The 23,884-nt window shown below is 34.0% G+C and overlaps 1 protein-coding gene across 1 annotated transcript; it reads right to left on the bottom strand.

Annotated features, from left to right (window-relative positions):
* Nucleotides 1-51: 51 nt before the first annotated feature.
* On the bottom strand, nt 52-23,794 carry GUF1 (GUF1 homolog, GTPase). The gene is made up of 17 exons (XM_003773288.3): nt 23,615-23,794; nt 22,935-23,046; nt 22,421-22,569; nt 21,926-22,006; nt 19,607-19,684; nt 18,232-18,315; nt 17,845-17,909; nt 17,056-17,259; nt 15,764-15,903; nt 13,729-13,852; nt 12,741-12,873; nt 10,793-10,936; nt 8,197-8,330; nt 4,952-5,053; nt 2,473-2,592; nt 1,750-1,786; nt 52-283 (listed from the first exon to the last, which is right to left on the bottom strand). The coding sequence occupies exons 1-17, from the start codon at nt 23,774-23,776 to the stop codon at nt 146-148; spliced, it is 2,007 nt and encodes a 668-aa protein (XP_003773336.1). The 5' UTR covers nt 23,777-23,794; the 3' UTR covers nt 52-145.
* Between the last annotated feature and the right edge of the window lie 90 nt (nt 23,795-23,884).

Below are 23,884 nucleotides of genomic sequence, written 5' to 3'. Positions count from 1 at the left end.
TCAGCACCAAAGCTATGATCCTATGAGTTAATGAAAAAAACAGTAACTTTTAAGTGAGACTGATTTTTATTAAAAACAGATTTTAAACATTACTATCATATATACAATCTAAAATAAACCATACATAATTGTATTTTACAAACATTCATTTATCAGGTTGTCTTTTTAGAACTTTGATAAAAGCATCCTTTGGAACTTCAATATTCCCAACTTTTCTCATTCTTTTCTTTCCTTCTGCTTGTCGTTTTAAGAGTTTCATTTTTCGAGTGATATCTCCACCATACTGAGGAAAACCAAAACAACCAGTTAGGGGGAGAAGTGGGTTTTATAACCCAAGAAATTTTAAACTACAGCTGGGTCTTGATGTCACCTTATCCACAGGTTTCCTTAACTGTCCCTTTAGAATCTCATGATGTCATCCACAATCTTTCTGAGATCAACAAAGCATTGTTAACTGGCCTTTAAACTCTTCTACTAAAATGCCTAGGAATAACAGTGCCTTGCTTCCACCCCAGGCTCCACTGCTATCATCTAGGGGAGCAAACCTTGTCGAGATGGTGCCTGGCAACTGCTACTGCTGCTGCATTCCCCCACCAATCCTGAAGATCAGGGAAAGGTTAGCCACCAAGGAGATAAATGGGTTTTAATCAAAATGATGCTGAAGAAGATAAATTACCCAAATGCCTTTAATATTCTACCTTAAAAACCACTGGGCCTTTCCATTTGCAGCTGAAATCTCATTTGTTACAATGTTAACTCCCTGACAGCAGGAACTGTCTTTTTTCTATTTGTATCTACAGGACTTAACACAGTATGCATTTTTTTCATTTTGGCAAATTCTTTCCTTGCAATTTTAAGATAGTGCTGTAGAATGAAATAAAACTATACAAATACAGGTAAATGTTCTTGTAATTTCACTGTTGCGGGGAAATCTCAGTGAAGAAACTCCCTCTGCAAGCGAATGTCAGAAAGGCAACTGTTTTGCAGTTTGCATAAAGTAGTTAAGCCCAAGACAGTGTGACATGCAGAGAACTGGATTTGGAAGGAATCAGGAAGGTTTCATGCAGAAGATGGGGCTTCATTTGCATCTTCTTTTTATTTTAGTATCTATTTGGGGAGGGACTCAGGATAACTATCCTTCCCCTTTCAACTTTGCTTCTGACTCTCCAGACTAGCTGTCTCCTCAACTTGCAGCCTCATTATCTATTACCAACAGACCTCCTTCCATAGGGAAGGGATGCCAACATTACCTACCTTCCATAGGGAAATCTCCATTTTTTGGTGCTATGTATCCCCAGCATTTACCTGACACATTAGAGCTTGCTTAAATATTTTATAATTGACATGATGGAGCAAAATATAGGAAATTGCATGCTAGGCATATGGAATGGCAGGGCCAAGAACCTAAGTGGAATTGAGTGTACTGTGTGAAAAACAGGCTGGGTATTGGGGGACTTTTGGAACAGGGTAATGAAATTGTTGGAAAGACAGATTATACAGAGCTATGAAAGCTAAATGAAGGAGTTGCTATTTTATCCTGAACAGATGTTTCAAACATAGTGGAGTTAGCAAGAGATTTGCCAACGTTTTAATTTCAGCATTTTGTTTTGCTTGTAATCTTTCAACATACATCTAAAAACATGGTCAGAATGTCTATCCTTTTGGCAGCTTAGACCTTTGTTTGTCTTAATTGCTATCTTTTAAGAATCTTCCAAAGATCTTTAAAATAAAATAAAATTTGATACATACACATTTTGCCAAGACGTTTTTTCTGTAAGGTTTTACACTGTAAAAGAAAATATTTCACATTAACATTTAATACTTGATATAAACGTACATTTATTACAAATAACTTAATTAGATGACAAAGACATAGATTTAAAGGAGCGCCTCTCATTTTACCCATAAGGCCACTGACATAGCTCATATATGAACTTGAACCCAATTCTGAATTTTAATCTAAATGCTCTTTCTAAATACAAGGCAGTTAATTTTGCTTATTTTAACTGACAAGAAACATTTTTCTTTTTGTTGAGCTACTTATGATCATATCACCACAACTTACTGGACATAATTTCTCATGATCTTAGAAAAGAATAATTAGCATTTAGATGTTCTCAAACTTCAAGTACCTATGTGAAAGCCTGGGATTTAGGATACACCTAAATCAAACTGTCAAAACGAATGGAACGCTTACTGGACATGTCCTTGTGGAAATGTCTTTGCATGTTTGCTAAATGAAACTCACCCCTTACAAGTATCTATCTTGAAACAAAACATTTAACTGCTTTAAAAATAATTTAAGTTTTTATTTTAATAACCTCTTTTGAAATATACTTCAGTATTTAAAAAGCACCAACACATAATGATGAAGTTCTAAAAATGACATTCTATATTATTAAAAATAACATTAAACAAACTCTTCCTCCATATATGCCCACAAGTGAACATTAGCTATATAAAAAAACTCACGTTTCTCTGGCAATGATTTTACTTCCAATAGCTGCCTGAATAGCTATTTCAAATAGTTGTCTAGGAATTGTATCCTTCAGCCTTTCACATATAGCTTTTCCAATAGGATATGCCTTTTCTCTGAAAGAATAAGGGCATATTATAACTTTTTAAGAGATAAAGATCAGAAATAAAAAGTACTTAAAATAATTTTTTTAGGAAACAAGAACAGGAATTTTGGATCTCCACAAATTATTCTCAATAAACAAGCACCTGTGATTTATTTTGTTATACTTCCAGTTTTATATACTTATATGAATTTTCATAGAAAACATCTTATGACACAGGATAAGGGGTTGTCCTATAGTACACATAGCAGCAGCACCAGCAGTGTTGGAGATGGCTTAGATGGTAGCAAAAAGGACGGGAGACTCTGAATTGTCACTAAGTACAGAACTACTTAGTGTTTGGCAACTCTATTGCTTATCTGTAATTTTGGATCATGGTTGTGGGGCAGAGAGTAGTGCTAGTGCTTGTGGCTTCAGGGAAAATGGGGACTTTTCTGAAGTTTAGATCAGCCATTTAATGAAACAACATTTAAAGCATTCCTAATGGAAAAGACCAGAGATTAACAGAAAATCTCACTGCCAAAGAGAAGACTCAAGAGAAGCATAAAACAAACAAACAAAAAACATGAAAGAGTATTCCTGTATTACTCCTAAGAACTTTATCATTAAGTCAATTAGAAGGTTCTATGAAGTCAGAGGGGATGGATGAGTCAATTGTTATGAAGGAGTAAAAAAGAGAAATTAATGTACTGGGAGAAGGGAGAGGAAGAAGGGAGAAAATTATCGCATAAGAGGCATGAAAAGAACAGATTTTAATAGTGGTGAGGAAAATGGCAAGGTTGGAGAACAACACTTGAAACCGCAAACTCAGCTGAATTTATTCAAAAAATAAAGAATGTATATACAGAAATTTATTTCACCCAACAGGGAAGTAGGAGGAGAAGGGGATGATAAAAGTGAGATTGAGGAAGCGGTAGTAAGAAGCAAAACAGACCTGAGGAGAGACAGGAAAGGATAAACTCAAGAAAGTAACTGAATGAAAATGGAATAAACTCACCCATAAAATGGAAGCAGATAGCAAAACGCATTATAAATGAAATAAAAGCTGAATCTATTTTGCTTCAGCTGAGGTAAATAAGGCAGGGGAAAAGCAATCATGACTTCAGAGAAAGTATAACTGGTAAAAAAGTTTTTAAAAATTACATTTTTGCTAAATTGTCACAGACAATATAAAACTGCTTACTAAAATTTCTCTGATAAATGCTTAATTTATCAAACATATATAGGAAGCCCATTCAAATTTATAATACAAGTTATGTTGTAATTAACAGTCAAAGGATATGAATAGACACTTCTCAGACAAAGAAATCAAAGGATTTATAGTCACACAAAAAAATGTTCTAAGTCACTATTGGAGAAATTAAAACAACTCGGTGGTACCATCTAATATCAGATTAGCTAACATGACAGAAAAGAAAAAACATAAATGCCAGAGAGGATGTGGAAAAATAGCGCGGTGGAGTTGTGAATTGGTCCAGTCATTTTGAAAAATTATGTGCAACTATGGCCAAAGGGTTATAAAACTGCATATCCTATGGCCCGGCAATACACTATTAACTCTGTATCTTAATAAGATCAAAGAAAAAGGGAAAGGATCTATTTATACAAAATTATATGACAACTTTTTTTTGTGGTGGCAAAGAAGTGGAAATTGAGGGACTGCACATCAGTTGGGGAATGGCTGAATAAGTTGTCAAATAGGATAATGATAGAATAATGCAATTTCAGAAAAACATGAGAAGACTTATATAAAATGATGAAGCAGAAGATTTTACATAGTAACTCCAGGTTATTTGGGAAAAGGCAGAAACAGAAGACAAGTACATAGGAGAGGAGAAGGGAGGATATCTACCCTCATTAAGAAAGCTGTAACTCTAGGAATATCCCACCATGTACTCTTCACTAATTAAATCACATCTGAAATACTGTGAAATTCTGAAAATATTTGAGGAAAACGTGCAGCAATTAGTAAAGGCATGATATTAAAGCTCAACAGAAAGAACTGGAACATATGTAATATATCGGGGGAAAGAATTAAGGGAGATTTAAAATAGAAATTATATCTCTTATGCTGGGATACAGATAGAAAACTTGGGAACAAAAAATAGAAATGGGAAAGATGCAAATTTAGTGTAATTTAAAATTTTAGTTTAGTTAAAATTTTTGATGCATTTAAAAGGTTCCAGTTTCTAGCTATGTTGCAGAAGGAACTACTGCAATGTTAAACTAGATGAAATCTGATCCCTTAACAATTACAATCCTATATAACATATAACAAGTACAGAATTTCCTTAATAAGATTTGAGTAAAACTAGAAACCTTAGAAAAAGGTGATTTTTGTTTACAAATAACTAGACTCTAATGCAACTTACTTGTGTACAATTGTTACCAACTCTTCTACAGGATTGCCATTTAACAGAATATCCATTTTTACAAGGTCTGCAGTTTGATATCCAGCATCTTCATAATCAAAACTAATGGAAGAAATGATTATATGGTTAATGAATAGTTATATTTCCTGCCACACAAACAACAACAACAAAAAAAAAAAAAAAAAAAAAAAAACAGAAAAATGCAATGCTGAAATAAGTAGCTTAATATTAAAATATTTCATTTATAATTCTAGACTAAATGGTAGGGACCTAATATGTATTAGGTGGGGGTGGAGGAACAGTAAGTTTTTGAGACACAGTGTTACTACTGAAACTAATTCAAAAGCTGGTGCAGGATAAAGTATGGAGCTGGAAGGGAACTTGACCCAAATATTTCATTCTACTAAGGAAGAATTGAAGGTTAGGAAGGTCAGGTAATAAGCGATTTAACCTAAGCCCTTTTCTAAGTCTTTGCTAGCTTTCTCTTCTACTCCAATAGTGCAATCGATACAGACTTCCCATTCACTCTTCATTGAATTATCTTTCAGTGAAGTTCATCCAGGAAGTTGAGGCTCCAAGTTGGAAGAATTGGGGGTTGAATAACCAAATGTCTAAAATGTTTGGTAGATAGGGCAAAACAAACAATATGCCACAAACTTTTAAAAATGGAATTTCTAACAAAAGATGTCAGTGTTGTTATTGGAAGCATCACGTGGAAAGATGCAACTATTCTAGAGAACAGTTTTAAATAATGAGAAGACACTAATATATCTGTACCCCTTGATCCAAAAATTCCATTGCTAGGCATATAAGGCACATTCTCTTGCTAAGCAGTGGCAGAGAAGCTTCATATAAAACTTTTTAAAAAGCTGCAAATTTTATACTAACAAAGCTGCATATAGGAGATACTAGACAAACTGTGGTACACAAACACAATAACAAATATGAATGAAAAGGAAGATGGAAAGAAATACAAGCTTATATACAATTTAAGCCCAACCAGAAAAACATACCTAAAAACTATAAAATTTAAATGGGTGAAACAAAACAATGCTATAAGAGAAAAATCAAATTTGGTCCCAAAGATGAGGGTGATAAAACTCTTCCTCATCATTGTAGAGGGGGAGACCATGGATCAACACTGAACATTTATTAAATACTTATTTACCAAGTACTATGCTAGGCCCTGGAGACACAAATACAACAAATAATCTTTGTGAAGAAGTGACACATTCAAATGGGGGATATAAATACATAACCACATATATACAGAATATAATGACAATTACCTAGTAACACATAAGTTTAATATAAGATAGTTTGAAAGGGAGGGTACTATCAACTAAGGGATCCTGAAGAGACTTCATGTAGAATGTAGTGTTTGAACTGTATCTTTGAGGAAGAGGGGCTTCTGGAGTGCAGGTGAAGAGGACGAGCACTCTTATCCCCCTCACTCATCTGCCACTACTGTCCACGTATTAAAACAGGAGGTGGAATGTCAGGTGTCATGTATAGAGAAAGCAAATTTGGCTAGATAAGACTATAGGAAGAAAATAACATTCAATGAGGCTGGAAAAATACATTGGGGATAGGCTGTAAAGGGCTTTAAAAGCAGAGGACATTATGTTTTCAGTAAGAAACAATTTGCCTTAGAAAATATAAATAATGTAAAAATAAAATTTATCAATATATATTTTAAGTAAGATTTCTAAATGTCCTAAAATCTACCATACTATGGAGCATAATGTTCAGTCAGCTATTTCTTAGGTGGCTTTCTTGTTGAGTAAAGCAAAAAACAGAGATCATGTCAACCTAGAATACAAGACCTGAGAGATCTGTATCCAACTTCCACACTTTAGAGATGATGAGCAAAGCTACATGGCTATGTCAAGTCATAGATAGCAGACTGGAAGCAGGGTTTTCATTGGATTAAAATTCATTGACCAAGTTTTTTTTGGATTCAGCAGTTCAGGTGTTTAGCTTTGTGTTTACACAACACAAGTTTGCCTTCCTTAAATGAGGGTTTTCTTTTCACTGCCATTTTATTCTATGTCCAGGATGTATTCTTCCCAATGATCACCAATTTCCATACAGAGCCCAGTTCCTAATGCTCCCATCCCAAAATTACCTTGTTATTTAATTGTCATGTCTTTAATAGACATGCATGCTGTCTGCTTGATAAAATTTAAGCTCTTTGAAGACACAGACTGCTTTGTATGTCTGTGTACATTTTCTACTTAAGTATGCTTCTCATGGGTCATAATTGGAGATGCCAGAAACATGAAAGCCTTGATATCTACACTTTAGCCAGGCTGATCATTTGTTTTGTCCAGTGGAGAATAGGGAAAATTTCAACTAGAAATTTTATGGGCTAGCACCCAACATCAAAGAGAAAAAAAAAAAGCCTTTCCCTGTAATACAGCCCACTTGCCTTCTACAAAACTAACATTCTAAATTCTAGGCAAAAAGGTGGCTGGTTGTTCACATCCACAAATATTAAATAGCATAACTCAGTTTCTAAGAGTTTAAGTGATTTGTCTAAGATAATACAGCTTTTAAATTATTGAGGTGACAAAATAAAAAAACAACAAAAACCAAAACACTAATAACTGTCTGTTATTAGACAGACACAGAGGCATTAAAGGGATGAGGAGGGCTCATATTTTTGAAAACCTACTCACATGGGGAATGGGTTAAATAGACAACACTATATATGTACCTTCAAGGGTACAGCACCCTCCAAAATATATAAAGAAATAAGGGGGGAGAGATGAGTGAAGGGGGAAGAAAAGAGGGTAGAACACAAGGGAGGGAATCTTGGGTGAGAGATTAAGTAATAGCAAGGCAAGTTATAGAGCAGAATTAAAGCAGTTAGCAGAGATAGGAAAGATAAGTGAGAGTGAGACAGAAAGAGGAGGGGGAGAGGGAGAGAAAGAGTGTGTGTGTGTGTTTGTGTGTGTGTATACATAAATATCTTTTCTTAACTATAGTTTTTTTTGGGGGGTGGGGAATGAAAGGAAAAAAAAGTAAAAAAGCAGCAGGAAACAAAAGAACTGATTTTCTTTTTTCTCATCCTAGTAAAATAAATTGTTTTGACACTAATTTTAGCTTTTATTCAATCAAAATTTAAATTCTCATCTGTGGTTCAGAAAACAGATTGCTCCATAAGCAATACCTAGGATAAATCAGTTATTATTATTCTCAAAAGAAAAAGTCTAAATTTTTTTTTTCACAAATATACTTACCTAGCATATCCAGACGAAAGAGATTTCAAGGAATCATAAAAATCCACCACAATCTCATTCAAAGGGAAGAGGTATTTAAGCATAACTCGATTCTGATCAATGAAAACCATATTTTTTTGAACTGCCCTTCGATTCTAAAAAATAAAATATAGCATAGTCACTCAGATATTGATGAAAAAATATCTAAATTCCTCAAAATTTCCTAAAATTCTAGTTTAAAACATACAACTTCATGTACAAAGATAAAAGTTATCCTCTTCAGAGCTTCAAAAATAGCCACATAGTTTCAAGTAGAAGGGACCTGAATTTCTTCTAGCCTAGTCTAATTAAGCGTGAATAAATATTATTCTTTCCTTATAATTCTGCTCAGACTGATCAAATGGCTAAGTTGACAGAAAAAGGAAAGGACAGATACGAGAGAGCCTGTGGAAATACAGGAGTGCTAATGCACTGAAGTTGGAGTTGTGAATTGGTCCAGTCATTCTGGAGAACATCAAACAACTGTTGAACTGAGCATACCAAAGTAACCCAGTATTACCACTCCTCAGGGTCCTATTTGTGCAAAAAATCTTTACAACAGCTTTTTTAGGATGGCAAAGAATTGGAAACGGAGGGATGTCCATTGATTGGGGAATGGCTAAACTAGCTGTAGTGTTTGACTTATGATGGACTACTACTGGGCTGTAAGAAACGAGAAGCATGACTGATTTTCAGAAAAACCTGGGAAATCTTTTATGAATTGTGCTGTGCACAATAATAGCATCTTTGATAATTCCCAACTGTGAAAGACTTCACTATTGACTAGTATAGTGATCCAAGACAATTTCATCTCCGGAGAGGTGGTAAACTCCAAGGGCAGACTGAACATACTTTTTACACTTCATTTTTCTTAGTTTTTTTTGTATTTATTTTCTTTAGAATGGAAATGTTTTGCATAACTTCACTTATATAATATCATATTGAATTCTTAAGGGGTGTTTTTAAAAAATAAATGTTAAAATACTTTTAAAATGTAATGGGAAAATATTTAAGAATGTGCTCAGAAAGTTTGTAGTGCTTTACACTTCACTTAAGAACCTAGGAAAATAAAGTACTGTTCTCATCTCCATTTAGATTCAGAAAACAGTTCAGACAGGTTAAGTGATCTGTCCAGTAACAGAGCTAGAAAAGGCATGAAGGCAAGATTTAAACTGAGGTTTTCCTGATTCCAAGGTCCTAAAATCTTTAGAGCTAGAAGGGGACACAGAAATCATCATGTCCAATCCTCTCTCTCTTTTTTTTTTTACATAAAAGAAAACCATACTTGCAAATGGTCACATGGATTTTAAGTTTCTTGTAGGATTCAAATTTAGGTCTTCCTCTAATCTCAACTTACCACACTAACTAGGATGAGGTTGGGATTTTTCAGGAACTTTGTTAGCAAACTAGAGGGTGAATGAAAGGAGGGAGGGGAATGTAAACAGTTTACTGTGAATAAATTTTCTTTTGGCTTTAGTGAATGTTCTCATTTTTATTTCAATCTTGCCTTAAGTCTGGTCTCTACTCTTCAATGGAACTCATCTTTACCACAATATTTAAGCTATCATGAGTTTAATTTCATCATATTCCATGTGACCATAATACTTTGCCTTATCATTTCTATAATCTATTTTCCTCATTGCCAAGTTTACTGCCATTGTTTCCTTCTAATGCTTATATGTCTATGTACCTCTCATTAAGTTTCTGGTTCTAGTTTGAGAAGTAACATTAGTCTTGAAATCATTTGCAAGACAAAGATAATTAGATATCACTCATAACTCCAGAATGATCAGTTAGGTTACTTGTTTTGCTCAATACAGATTTATAGTCTCCTTACTAAGTGCCAATCCTAGGATGCTAACTTAACTAAAATCCTATCACTAACGTTTAACATAAAAAATATACACACAGTTATACCAATTAACTACTGATATTTACAAAACGTTAAGATTTACAAAGACATCTTCAGGTAAATATAAATATAATATATAGAGATATATGTAAACAAATCAGTTGAATCCCACAGCAACTCTGACAGAGTTCTACTCTTCATTTTTACACTTCATTTTTCTTAGGCTTTTTTATATCTATTTTCTTTAGAATGGAAATGTTTTGCATAACTTCACTTATGTAATATCATATTGAATTCGTAAGGGGTGTACTACTAATCTCACTTACAGATGAGGTAGGAGTTTGGGACCAGGACAGTTCAGGGATTTGCCCAAGATCACCCAGGCTAGTCAGTGTCAAGATGTGGGGATCCCACTCCCACTTCCCAACTCCAAGGTCAGCACACCCTCCATTACATCACACCAACTGGACAACACCAGTAAGTTCTGCTAGAACAATTTTCCTGATAGTTTATGTCACATTTGCTGCCAAAGTTTTCAATCATAAATCCTTCTTTTGGGTAGCAAATGAAAACAAACTTATTTTGGGTGAACGTTCTTTTAAAAATATGAACCTACTTAATATTTAACTTAAAATGGTACAGCGCTATTCTGGAGTGAAAAAAGAAATTAGGTGAAGTACTGATGAGTGATGCATGTAATCATATTTAACTGTATTAAGTATGTACCAGGCAAAGTGTCATTATTTTTCCCGTGTATTCATTCGGTGTTATAATGGTACCCAAAATAATTGGCTCCAGATATTCTGTTACTTTTGATTTATCAGGAAACTGGGAGGGGTTGATGATTGTAATTTCCTTTTCTCTGTATTCCTGAAAATGGAAAAAAATCAATGACTGTTAAAAAAAAATTTTCCAAAGTAGTCCCATAATTTGAGTTCATTTCTCAAAATTTCACATTCTTTATTAGAATCAGAAATAACTTGGAGCAGAACAATGCCTAGACTTGAATCTTGGTCTGCTGTTCAAGTATTATCTTTGTGACCCTGAATCAATCGCTTACTCTCTGTAGATCAGTTTTCTTACCTCTCAAAGGTAGAGGTTGGTCTAGAGCAGGGCTTCTTAAGTTTTTTCAGACACAACCTCTTTTTATCCTAGAAATTTTTAAGTGACTGGGAATATAAAACAGGCATATAAACAAAAAATTTTTCTGCAACTGCCATATTCAGTTATGAGACCCTATGTAGGATCTTGTTTAAGAAGCTGGGATCCTAAGGAGAGGTCTCTTCCAATTATGAAGCTATGATTTTGATTCCTGGAGTATCGATTGTTTGTTTTTCTTTAGCTATTACTCAACACTAAATCTCAAATTTACAATCACTTATTTGACAATTCATTATTGATACCTACATGCAAAATGTGTATTTGTGTACACACGTACACACACACACACTCTCTCTCTCTCTAAAAATACCACAAACTATTCATGCCTTTTATGTATTAAAAAAAATGAAAGCCAAAGTATATCATAATATAAAATTTAATTTGCCCCCTATAGTAGTCATGCAAATGATTCTCAATTTATTTAACTTAAGCAAAACAAATGTTGCGAATATTAACTACTGTTTGACATGAAAAACCTTTTTTACAATCTGGCTTGAACCTAATTTTTTCCAGACTGATTACACTATCCTTTTCATATATACACTATCTTTCCCACATACTCTAAATCCCCACCAAATTGGGCTATTTGCTACTTCCTATAGAGATTACATCTCCTATTTCTATCTCTTTGTTCAGAGTACCCTTATCCCTGTAATAGTCTCCCATTTTTTACCTCTTGAACTTTAGCTTTCTTCAGTGAAAAGGTTGAGTAATACCACTGGAAGGAAGCCCTTCCTGACTTCTCTAGTTAAGCACTTAGTATCCAAAAGCATTTTTTCTTTGTGCCTGTATTTACTTTTCTGTGAATATGGCATTGTTGTCATTAGAATATAAGGTCCTTGAATTAGGGGTTTATATCAGTATTTGTATCCAATCAATTGATACATAGGTAGATGTTTGATGACAATTGAACTATTCTGGACACATCCCCCACAAATGCAAACAAATAATCTGTTACAATCTGAATAAGAGGCCTGGCTTCTTGAAAACTTCATTGAGTCAACCATACTAATATATTTTGTGTGTTTCATTGATCCCAGGTCTTCCTGATTTGAAGACCAATCCAGCCACTGCTTCCATTCAAGGCAAATGAAGTACAGCTTACTGTATTTATAGACTACAAAGTAAAATCTGCTCAAAATACTGCAATTCAGAAGAAACTTAAAAATGCCTATACTATTTGATTCCAAAAATTATCATTCTCTGCACATTTTTCACATTTTACAAAAGCAAGTAATCTTAACCAAAAAAATCTTCCATTTCCCCCCAATTACTGGCTCCACTTAGAACAAACAACATTGTTCTAGGCAAATCTACATTTCTCCCAGTGAAAGATTTCAATAAAGAATACTTTTAAAAGTAATGTAACAAAGTTCTAAAAAGTAATGGTTCCTGTTCTTTATTTTACCAAAAAGACAAAGCTAATTTGCTCTTCATCAATTACATTTCAAAATTAACTACATCTCCAACTACTACAAGACAGAATAATTATAATGGTCAAAATTTTAAGTACCTTTATTAACTTTGCTGATGAAAGAATAGCTTTATAAGGGACAGTAGGTGTAGTCAAAATAACAGAAGCATTATATTCTTGTTCCAATCGTTGATTAAAAACCTCCATATGTAGGAGGCCAAGAAATCCCAACCTAAGGGGAAAAAAAATCAAAATACAATTATTTCATTCCAATTGTATATAATTTAATGCTTATTTTAAAGCTACTTTTAAACATTAAAAAAAAAAAAGCAGTTAATATATACAAACTTAACCCACATATTCAATTAGTTACCAAATTTATACCTTTATTTCCACCATATAGAAAACACTTTAGTTTCAGATCCTTTTCATCCTCCCTGCATGATTCCAAAAACCTTCTAATTAATCTCTCTGTTTTCAGTATCTTCCCTCTTTCTATCATCCATATAACTAATAGGGATATTCCTAGAACAAATATGTCATGTTGTTATTCCCCAGACTCAATAAATTCCCTATGACCTAGAATCAAACATAAACTCCAATACCTGGCATTTAAAGTATTTGGTTCAAATCTAACTCTATGTTTTAACAAATCATCCTCTTTCATTTAATTCTTTAGTATAGTCAAAAGTGGCCTCTTACTGTTCCTCAAGCAGAATATTCTATCTCCCAATTCCATGCCTCTGCAGTTTGTTAAACATGTATGGGAAAGAAATGCACCCTTCCTACACTGTTGTCTCTTAAGAATTTCAAGTTTCTTTTAAAAGATCAGAACAGAAGCCATCTTCTACAGGAGGCTGTTATACGTCCCCACTGTTAACACTTCCCCACAAAAATACTCTGTATTTACTTTGTATGCAACATGTATACATATTGTCTCTTCACATAGCATATAAGTTCTCTGAGGACAGGGCATCACCTATATTTTTAGTGTTTGCTCCTCATAGCTCAAAGTACATAGTCAATGATTAATAAATGTTTAACAGGTTAAAATTCTGAAAAAAATTAAACAGATAATGACTCTCACCTCCAACCAGCACCCAAGGCAAGGCTACTATCCCGATGTACTGTCACACTGGAATCATTTAATGTCAGTTTTTCTATAGCACTTTTCAGATTATTATATTCAGACTGATCTATGGGGTACATTCCTGTGAAAATATTTGATAAAACATTTCATACTAAGTCAGACTAACAGACTTTTTTTTAGCTCTTAGCCCAAGACATAATACTATATACATTAATCCTACGAATTTATCATCACAATATACAAGTGTTCTTTAATCTTTGTCTGAAAGGAAGTAAAGCTATGCTAGAATTTCTAGCTTTACTCACTAACATCTTGCTGATCAAACTATTGTATAACATTTACCATCTATCAATTAAAATATTTTTACCTATGTTGAGGAAATAAAACTTGGGAATGAATTCTCGTAAAAATAAACCACAATTCTGAAAGATTACAAAGAAGATATTCCACAACAACAAAATAATTTGCATCAGTCTCTAAAAAAGGCTGTGAAGAAGTTTTTTGTAAATTGTTAAGTACAATGTACATTACGGATTTATAAAGAATAGTGAAAACTAAAAGTTAGTATTCCACCAAAAAGACTGACCAAAATGGATACACGCAACTGCATCATAAAGTATTCTGAAATACCTGTTTTATTTACAGATCAGTTTTTTTTTTTTTTTTTTTTTTTTTTTAATCTCACTTGAACACTAAGAGCTTATGCCTTAGTCTGGAAGCCTTTGAAACCCCCATATCCTACTTCAGAAATACCAGTTAGGTGTTTCTATTAGACTGGGGGGAAAAATAGCCTATTTCTGGTGTATCATTTTTGGAAAATGGAACAGTATAAAGTAATTGTACAGCTGTCCAGCTCTATCAGTTCTTCACAAGTAATTTCCATTAGAGTTTAACTTAAAGACAATTATCACAATGAAGCACAAGTTACAAAAGAATTTTTTTTTCTGTAGATGTGCACAAATATACAAATTCTACATCCTGCATTACTATCTCATGCTTATGATTTTCTTAACGAGTAAAAGAAAAAAAAAAAGTCAGTCATATTCTATTACTCTAACTGCATGATATTAGGCTTGTTTCTACTTTATAAGCATGTATTGTTTAAATAAAATTATTTTGAGGAATTCTGACTCCAACTAGTCTCAAAGTCAGGAAAATTTGGTTTTAAGACCAAAGTTTTCTGATAGCTACTTTATGGATAAGTTAATAAGTCATCTAACTCAGGGTTTCTTAAAGTTTTTCCACTCACAACTTTTTTATGGCTGAGAATTTTTTAATTCAAACCCAGATCAAATCTGAGCCAAGCTGTTTCTGGCAGGGTTTGTGAATGTTCAGTGCAAAGTACAAGGATGTATGTTCAGAACAAAGGCTATAGCAAAGTTATACATGTAAATACTGCCAGAAACACCTTTATGTGTTTGATTTTGAATTAATTTTTGGTGCTTTGGTATGTTCAGAAACCTTTTACTGTTGCCAAATCTTTCTCAACCTCCACACATAGGGCTGTGACCCACAGTTTAAACAGCTTTGCTATAACTGATCAGTGCTCCAGGTGACAAGATGTTGAAGATGCAGAATAATTAAGTATTGGTATAAGGGTTTTCCTTTGATACCAGGAATTCCTTATACCAATGAAATCACAGATCTAGACCAGATAAAATTTATTACCTGCGGAAGGGTGACATTAATATATTCGTATAAAGGATTTATTTCCTTAGAACAAAAGCTGAATTAAAATTAGTACAGTTGTTAGCACTTCAGAGTACATTTATTGGGATAATTTAGGTAACATTCCTTAATGATGGAAATTTTAAAAACCATTATGGATTTAATGTCTTTTAAAAACTACTTAGACCTTATGGTATTTCATTATGTAGAACAAAAATCTATTCAAATAATGATATTAACTTAAAATGGGTAGTGCATAATAAAACATAACTGGATACTAATACTTATGGAATCTGTCATAATTATTCCTGCTACTTGGGGGAAAAAATTCTGCTCTAATTTTTTGAACTTTTGAACTCCTCACCTGCAAAAACCATTGGTTTCGCTGACTTAAACCCAGGCAAGGGTTCCACTGGTTGTTTATGTAAGTATAATGTATCTCCTATTTGAGCTTCAGTGACATCTTTCATCCCAGCAATCAGATAGCCCACCTGTCCTGCATATCTAAATAAAATTATTATTATGTGGAAATAATATTGATTGTATATGTTTCAAGTATACCCCCATTCTTGCAGCTCAATTCCTTACAATTATTACCATTTGTTCATTTATCACATGGAAAGCATCTTATTTCAAATCCAAACCTCATCTTTTTGAAAACAATCAATGGCTAGATTCTCAAGATCTGGAGTAGTAGAATGTACACAAGTTTCTAATTGAGCTCTTCTTGCACTTTATTTTCCACCACTAATACATCACTAAAAAACCAAATCCGATAAGACCAATTTTCATACCCTTGAGTAAGCCCACTATTCCTCTTTGCAAATGAATCAGAAAAGAATAGCTAAGATACTGAGAATAATTATGAAGATGATTTGTGATACTGATTTTTCCCCATTCAGAATATAAAAATAATGGAACTCTTATCAAGACAGGCTCACTACATAAACCCTACGGCGCGGACTGAGGCATGCAGGGCTAAGTAACTTGTCCAAGTTGCTATTCAGTGTCAGTAAAGATTTGAACCCAGGTATTCCTGACTAAGCTCAGTATCTGAGTACTTAATCCATCATACATACTATACTGCTCCAATAGGAATGAATAATGCTGCACAATAAATATAGTAAATTCACAAGTTGCTCCAATTTTTCTTTTATAAACATGACTTAGAGGAAAGTGGAATAAACTGACAAAACAAAACACCATAGATTTGGTCAAGAGGAAGAAAAAAGCAAAGTTCCTAGATATATCTTGGGCTTATATTTAGGAAAGAACACATGCAAGAACACTCAACCATAAAAAAAGAAAAAAAAAAAAAAAAAAAGAAAAAAAATTCTTGTATTTACAATTTTGCAATATGAAATAGCACTGGAATACTTTGAGACATTTCCACAAATAGTAAAATAAAATTTTTTGGGGGGAAATTATTAGTTATGGAATCAGAATTAACAGCCAAGGAATTCAGAGAGATCACATTAAGATTTTTTCCCCCCAATTACCAGCTTAGTTTAAAAAAAAAAAAAATTTAAATGCTTTATCACAAAAATAAATCAATCAACACAAGGGTAAACAAAATAAAGTTTTATACAGAAAATTCAGTTATTTTTACAGATTAAAAAATATTTATCAAAACTCTTCATAGTTCTGGTTACTTACAGTTTCTGAGTTAGCTTTTCATCTGGGCTCAGAATTCCAACTTCATTAACTTCATAAGTCTTCTGTGTATGAGCAGACACAATCTTATCTCCTTTGGAAACTACTCCATCAAACAGTGCTACATTAGCTATCACTCCTCTGTACTGGTCAAAGTTGGAATCAAATACTAAAGCCTTCAGGGGACTTTTTCGACTCACTTTTGGTCTATGAAACAAACAAAAATAAAAAAATTTTTACCATAAATGCACACACAGATACATATATATATATATATATATATACACACACACACACACATCCACATATACACACTTATATGTATACAATAAAAAAATGTATTAAAGATAAAAGTGTAATAGGTTGAAACTGAGCAGATGAACTGAGGTCCAAACACTTAGGCTAATTACCAATTGGACAACATTCTATTAGTATATGCTTGGAGAAAGAATGGCCCTGTCCATTACTCTGTACAAGTTTGATCTATTGTATAGGAGATTGGGTGGAGGATTTAGGAAGTGGAGTGAGAGAGCCAGAGTCACTCCTGCCCCGATTTGTGTCCCCATTCCTCTCACTTCATATTTGCCATTACATTCCCATCCACAAAGAATAAAGATCAAGGACTTTTGCTGATCCCGACTCCGGATGATTCTAAAGTATCCAGGGTGCTAACGCAGTCATCACATAAAAGGACTGGATTTATGATATCACCAGTATAAGAAGATCCCAGTAACAATACAAGTTAGAAATTAATTTGCAGCATACTTTTTAGAGGATACAATAAATACTCACGGGGCTATTCTTTCAATGACAGCCTGAAGAACCTTTTCTGTATTTGTTCCTAATTTAGCAGAAATCTAAGGAAAAGTAATATTTAAAAAAATTCAAATAAGACAAAATATAAATGATTGTTAATATCTGATAGAATATGCAGCTTACTTATAAAATGTTATAAATATTTTAAGTTATACCAGCTCTTTATGAGAAAATGGGAAAAAAAATCTATATAAAATTTGGTCTAAAATACAATGAAGCTAGTTTCTCTCCCTTTCCCTCATCGTTCTTTTTCTGTATACAAACAAAATTAATGATAATTAATGATAATTAAGTTAAAATCATGCTCACTTTACCCTTGTGGATAAAATAATAAAAATGAAAGAGCAAGAATAGATATTTTACCTTAATACATTCACCACCAGGAATGTCAAACATCTTTTCTATTTGTTTTTCAACCCTTTCAGGATCAGCATTCTTCAGATCAATCTGTAAAATATTAATATTAAATCTCAATAAGCTAAAATAAAATCATATTTCTAGATGTATACTGGGACTTTTAGTGTTTAACTGTTTTACCCTTCTTTCTAAACTCTCAAATTTCAAAGGGTGCTACATTCTATTGACTAAGCAAACTAACATTTTAACACAACTATTACTGAGGAGTCCAGATTAAGGACTTGCAAAATTTACATAATGCATATAAATTAACTCTTCAAACATTTCAAAAGACCAATGATTTTACTGGTAAAGATAACCTTAAGACCCTTCTATGCTTAATTAAATACTTTCTTCTTAGGTTGTTATTGCTAAAAAGATTGCTTGTTTAGTGAATACCCTTCTAGCAATAAAATGTCTAAATTACAAAACTACAAATTAATGTAATAAAAATTCATGAGATACTATATTTTCTAAATTATATTTTGTTTTAACGATCAGTCATCTAATTTTCTCATTCCCATCCGTAAGTACTGCATTTTTAAAACTAAAATTCTTTCAAGCCTTGCTTAAAAATCCACATTTTTGATGAAACCTTTCTGCATTCACTCAAGTGGAACTTTCCTGATTTCTCTTAAGAACTCCTATCCCATGTTTTCTCCATTTACTACATCTAAGTTTGAGCTTATGTGTACTATGTAGTATTTTGTAAAAACATCATCCTTTCTCCCGATATATAAACTTTTTGAAAGGCAGAAAAAATTTCAATAAATTGAGCGCCTATCCATCACCAAAATGCAAAGTTTTCAGATTATATTAAATCAACTCTGTTAAGCAGAATTTACAATTCCTTTTTTAAAAAATTTATCCTTCATATTAAAATACTCGCATACTTTCACATTCTAGCTTTCCAATGCCTTAATTTTGAATTTAAAATAAAAAAAGTGCTCAAAAGCACTACATTATTTAGTACTTTATTTTCTAACATGTGTATGGATAACATCCCTTCTAATGGCTAGTTCATGAAATTCTACATATTTTAGGGGTTGAATGAAAGCATGTTAGCATCACCTCACCATCAGACAATAAGACAAAATATCAAGGACATTTCTTTTCTAGAATATAACACCTAATACATAATGTACCTAGAAGGTTATACATAAATACTTCTTAAATGACTACATGACATTCACTTTTATTTGAACTATACTCCTTAGGGAGAGGAAAAGAAACACTAAGAAGGTATGACACTCTATTTCATTACTAAACTAGTCATTTAAAATGTGTGTGTGTGTGTGTGTGTGTGTGTGTGTATTAATTACTCAGTACTTTCTGTACCTACCTTGTTTATAACAGGAATTATTGAGAGCTGTGCTTCAAAGGCCAGAAAGAAATTTGCTACAGTTTGAGCTTGAATACCCTGAAAATATCAAAGTAGACATTTACAAATATAGTTAACCATTCACAACGAAACTCAAATCAACACAAATTATGCTCCTTTATAAAAAACTAACATTTTTGCATAATTTTAATATGATCCTCACTTATGTGTAAAGGGCTGAAACCATTGGGTTGATGCACTGAGGTCAGGACGGCTGAGTGCTTGAGGCTAACTTCTGATTGGATGATACTTTATGGGCATATGCTTGGAAAACGGTCCTTTCCACTATCCGTGATGGCTCAATGATTGGTGTATAGAGGATTGTAGGAGGGACTAAGGGGTGGAGAAAAACTAGTCAGGGACATACTCTCAGGGGTAGAGGGGGAGAAAGTGGTTGTGGAGAATATGCTTCCATCCTGTTCAATCCTGCGTCTAAAACCAAGAATAAAGACTGAGGACTTTTGCTTATCCTGACTCCGGCTGATTCTGGGGTGTACTAGGTGCTAGTGCAGTCATTACACTTATGAGCATTTTTGGTTTTAGGGGGCTCAAATCAAGGCGGAGTAGAGTGACATCAAGTCAAAAAAGCTGAACAGGCTGTGTTGAACAATCACTACCCCAAGAGATAAGTGGTAGTTAATCAGTTAGCAAGAACCTTCTTGTTGAAAAATATGTATAGTCTTTTAACTTCTCTGAACCTGAGCTTCTTAATATATAAATTAAGGGTTATATTGAATAATCTTTTAAATGTCTTCTTCCACTTCTAAAGTTCTACAATTCTAAAAATTCCAGGTGTTAAGTACTAGCCCTGAAGTCAGGAGGACCCGAGTTCAAATCTGGCCTCAGACACTTAAAACTTCCTAGCTCTATGACCTTAGGCAAGTCACTTAACCCCAATTGACTTAGCAAAAAATAAAAACGAGATGTCTGGAGAATAAAGTATTTTAAAAAAATATATAGCAGTCTACTAAATCTGATATTCCTTACAGGCAATGTCTTTGTATCTTGCTCCCGGCTTAGCAGAGTAGCCAAATATAATTGAAATTAACATTTTGCTATAAACTGAGTTTTCCAGGAGTTTGTGTTGGAAAGTGATTTTGTTATGCTTCATATTTAGTGGTTGTTGTTTAGTCATTTAGTTGTGTCTAATTCTTTTTGACCCTATTTGGAATTTTCTTGGTAAAGACATTTGAGTGGTTTTGCAGTTCATTTTTACAGATAAGTAATTGAAGTAAATAGGAGTTAAGTGATTTGACCAGGGTCACACAGCAAGTGTCTGAATGGAGATTTGAATTGAAGACTGAATTGAAGATGAGTTTTCCTGATTTCAAGGCCAACACTCTCTCAACTGTTCCATCTATATGTTCTCAAAATAAATAAATAAAAAAATAAAGGCATTTTGTGCCTCAGTTATCTGACTCTATATGACCCCCACAGCAAAGACACTGGAGTGCTTTGCCATTTCCTTTTCCACCATGCCTCTCCTTACAGATGAGAAACTAAACCAAAAAAGGTCAAGAGCTAATTATATGCCAAGGTCAAGAGCTAATAACAATTTGAGAAGAATTTGAACTTGCACCTTCCTGACTCTGGGCCTGGTCCTCTGCGCACTACACCAATGAGTTGTCTTTGTTTTTTAATTTTAAAAAGTTCTATGGGTCTTTAAATTTTGTAAAGTCCTCTATGTATATTACTCATCCAAGCCTCTTTACCACCACCAATTCCACATTATTATTTTTTATCAGTGGGAAAATGAAACTCAGAAATAAGATTATTTATCCATGCTTCAGGCTTCAGTATTGGGAGGATTTATATTTGCCCAACTCCATGTCCAGCAATTTCTTTCCTATTCTGCCCTGCAGTACTTCTCAATCACTCTTCTGGGAAATTTTTCTACTTCTAACATTTTTCCAAATAATGATTTCCCACAATTTTCCTTCTACCTTGTGACTCTTAATGACCTAGTCATTAAAGTTCTCAAAGTTTATGTGCCCAAAGTATGCAAAAAATATCAAATTATAAATTTTTATGATCTTTCAAATCTGAGATTGTGCCCCAGATTATTACAGAAAATGAGCATGTCACTTTTAAGAATGTTCTTTTACATTACTTCTTAAAACTTGCTGTTCAAATTGGCACATAAAATTTAACGAAAATGGAATTGATCTATCCAATAACAAGAGGAAAATGCCTTTTTTTTTTTATAAAAGACTTTCCAAAGGAATTTAGAGAAACAGAAAAATCATGAACATTATTAAAAAACTAAAATGAAATTTATACCTCATTTGCATCTACCACAAGTAAGACACCTTGACAAGCAGAGAGTGATCTTGACACTTCATAATTAAAGTCAACATGACCCTAAGAGGAAAAAACAACCAAAAAAAAAAAAAAAAACAAAGATAAGCTACAATGTTACATTCTTACTATGATTTCATCTTAACTATCTGGATTAATTAAATCTGGATTTACAAATTGTTCATGAAACAAGAGTGGCACTAAATAGAACAGAAGTGAAATAAAAACCAGGATGACCCTAAGAGGAAAAAACAACCAAAAAAAAAAAAAAAAAAAAAATCAAAGATAAGCTACAATGTTACATTCTTACTATGATTTCATCTTAACTATCTGGATTAATTAAATCTGGATTTACAAATTGTTCATGAAACAAGAGTGGCACTAAATAGAATAGAAGTGAAATAAAAACCAGTTTTTACAGATAATAAGTTTATGACTAATTTAAAATACATTATTAAGCAAACAGGTTTAACTTACTGGTGTATCAATGAGGTTTAAAAGGTACAGTTTTCCTCCATAATTGTAAAAAAGAGATGCAGTCTGTGCTTTAACAGTGATTCCTCTTTCCCGTTCCACTTGGAGTTTATCAAGTACTTGTTTATTATGATCAGTTTTGGCAATTGTACCTATTAATATATTTTTTTGAAAATTTTTATTATTAGATAACGCTGGGTTCTGGAAAACACCTTTAAGGATGAATTAGCTTATGCAAAGACAAATAATATTTAAACTTTTTACTAAGTGCAATTCCAGGTGACAAGTTAAATTCATAAAATGTCAATACATGTCACTAAATTAACATTTAAATATGTCCATTTACATATACATACATGCAAAACTCGACATTTTGGTGACTGGTTAAGGAATAGAAGCAAAGTAGCAGCAAATATGAACTCAGTCTATGAGTTAATGTTAAATTTATTGTTAAAATTTAAATGTTAAATTATTTAACTGCCAAGTGTCCAATCTGCATTTTAAAAAGGTCACACACCTGTTAGTTCCAGAAGTCTGTCAGCCAGAGTACTTTTGCCATGATCCACGTGGGCAATGATGCCAAAATTTCTAATATTTTCAACAGGAAATTTGGACATATCCAGTTTTTCCTGGAAAGGCAGAAAATGAGTTGACTCATGAATATTTCTGTTAAATGACTTTATTTAGGTATTTCCATATTTGATTAAAACTACTCTTGCATTCTAACGTAACTGCTTTCTTGGGATCCTTTTTCCCTTTGGTCTTTGTCATTCTATTTCCCACTATCACAGATAAAGTTACTAAGACTCGCGACGATTTCCCAAGTGTCTCAATTAAGGGCACAAACACGGGTCATTCCCTTTTCTTATTAGGAGAAACGGTGGGTCCGGAGACCGCACATTTCCGTGACATTTTTGAACCTGGCTTTTGAATATGCTTTTTCTGTTACTGAACCTACATTTCGACAGGTTAGAGCAAAGCTACTGAAGGAGGCTACGCGTGGGGGAGGTGCGCGGGCCAGACATTCACAGACCACCAGACTCGCTCTTCCCCATTCGAGCGTGCGGAGGCTCCGGGGGGGGGGGGGGGGGCTGGATGCAATCCCTGGCTCGGACGCGTTAACTCCGGCCACAAGGGGGATCGGGCCCCCGGCCGGGCAGCTCAAGGCCCCTCGCCCCGGCACTGCGCAGCGCTCACCGTCCGCTCCGAGGCGCTAGAGGACCGGGCCGGCGTCACCCGGAAGGCGCCGTCTTCTCCCGGACGCCGAGGGGAGGGCCAGGGGCCGCAAGTCCCCGACAGGGCAGCCCGCGCCGCCCAAGCCCAGCGGCGTCTCGGGCCGGCTCCGACGCGGGCCAACATGGCCCCGGCCTCCTCCGCGTTCCGCTCTCACGAATGGCCGGCTCGTGGAGTCATGCCCGCCAGTCCCAGCAGAAGCCGTGGGATCCACCACCCTGAAAGGCGACCGCG

This window comes from Sarcophilus harrisii, chromosome 6 (genome assembly GCF_902635505.1).
Source record: "Sarcophilus harrisii chromosome 6, mSarHar1.11, whole genome shotgun sequence".
Taxonomy (NCBI): domain Eukaryota; kingdom Metazoa; phylum Chordata; class Mammalia; order Dasyuromorphia; family Dasyuridae; genus Sarcophilus; species Sarcophilus harrisii.
This window is presented reverse-complemented; position numbering and strand designations above follow the sequence as displayed.

What these genes read in the sequence shown, in the direction of transcription:
- GUF1 (XM_003773288.3), bottom strand. Translation starts at nt 23,776, where the DNA reads ATGTTGGCCCGCGTCGGAGCCGGCCCGAGACGCCGCTGGGCTTGGGCG. An exon ending in CTGGTGGTGAATGTATTAAG is followed by an intron (nt 17,910 to 18,231) that starts GTAAAATATCTA and finishes ACTTTTCCTTAG; the next exon opens with ATTTCTGCTAAATTAGGAAC. An exon ending in AAAATCATTGCCAGAGAAAC is followed by an intron (nt 1,787 to 2,472) that starts GTGAGTTTTTTT and finishes TTTCTTTTACAG; the next exon opens with TGTAAAACCTTACAGAAAAA.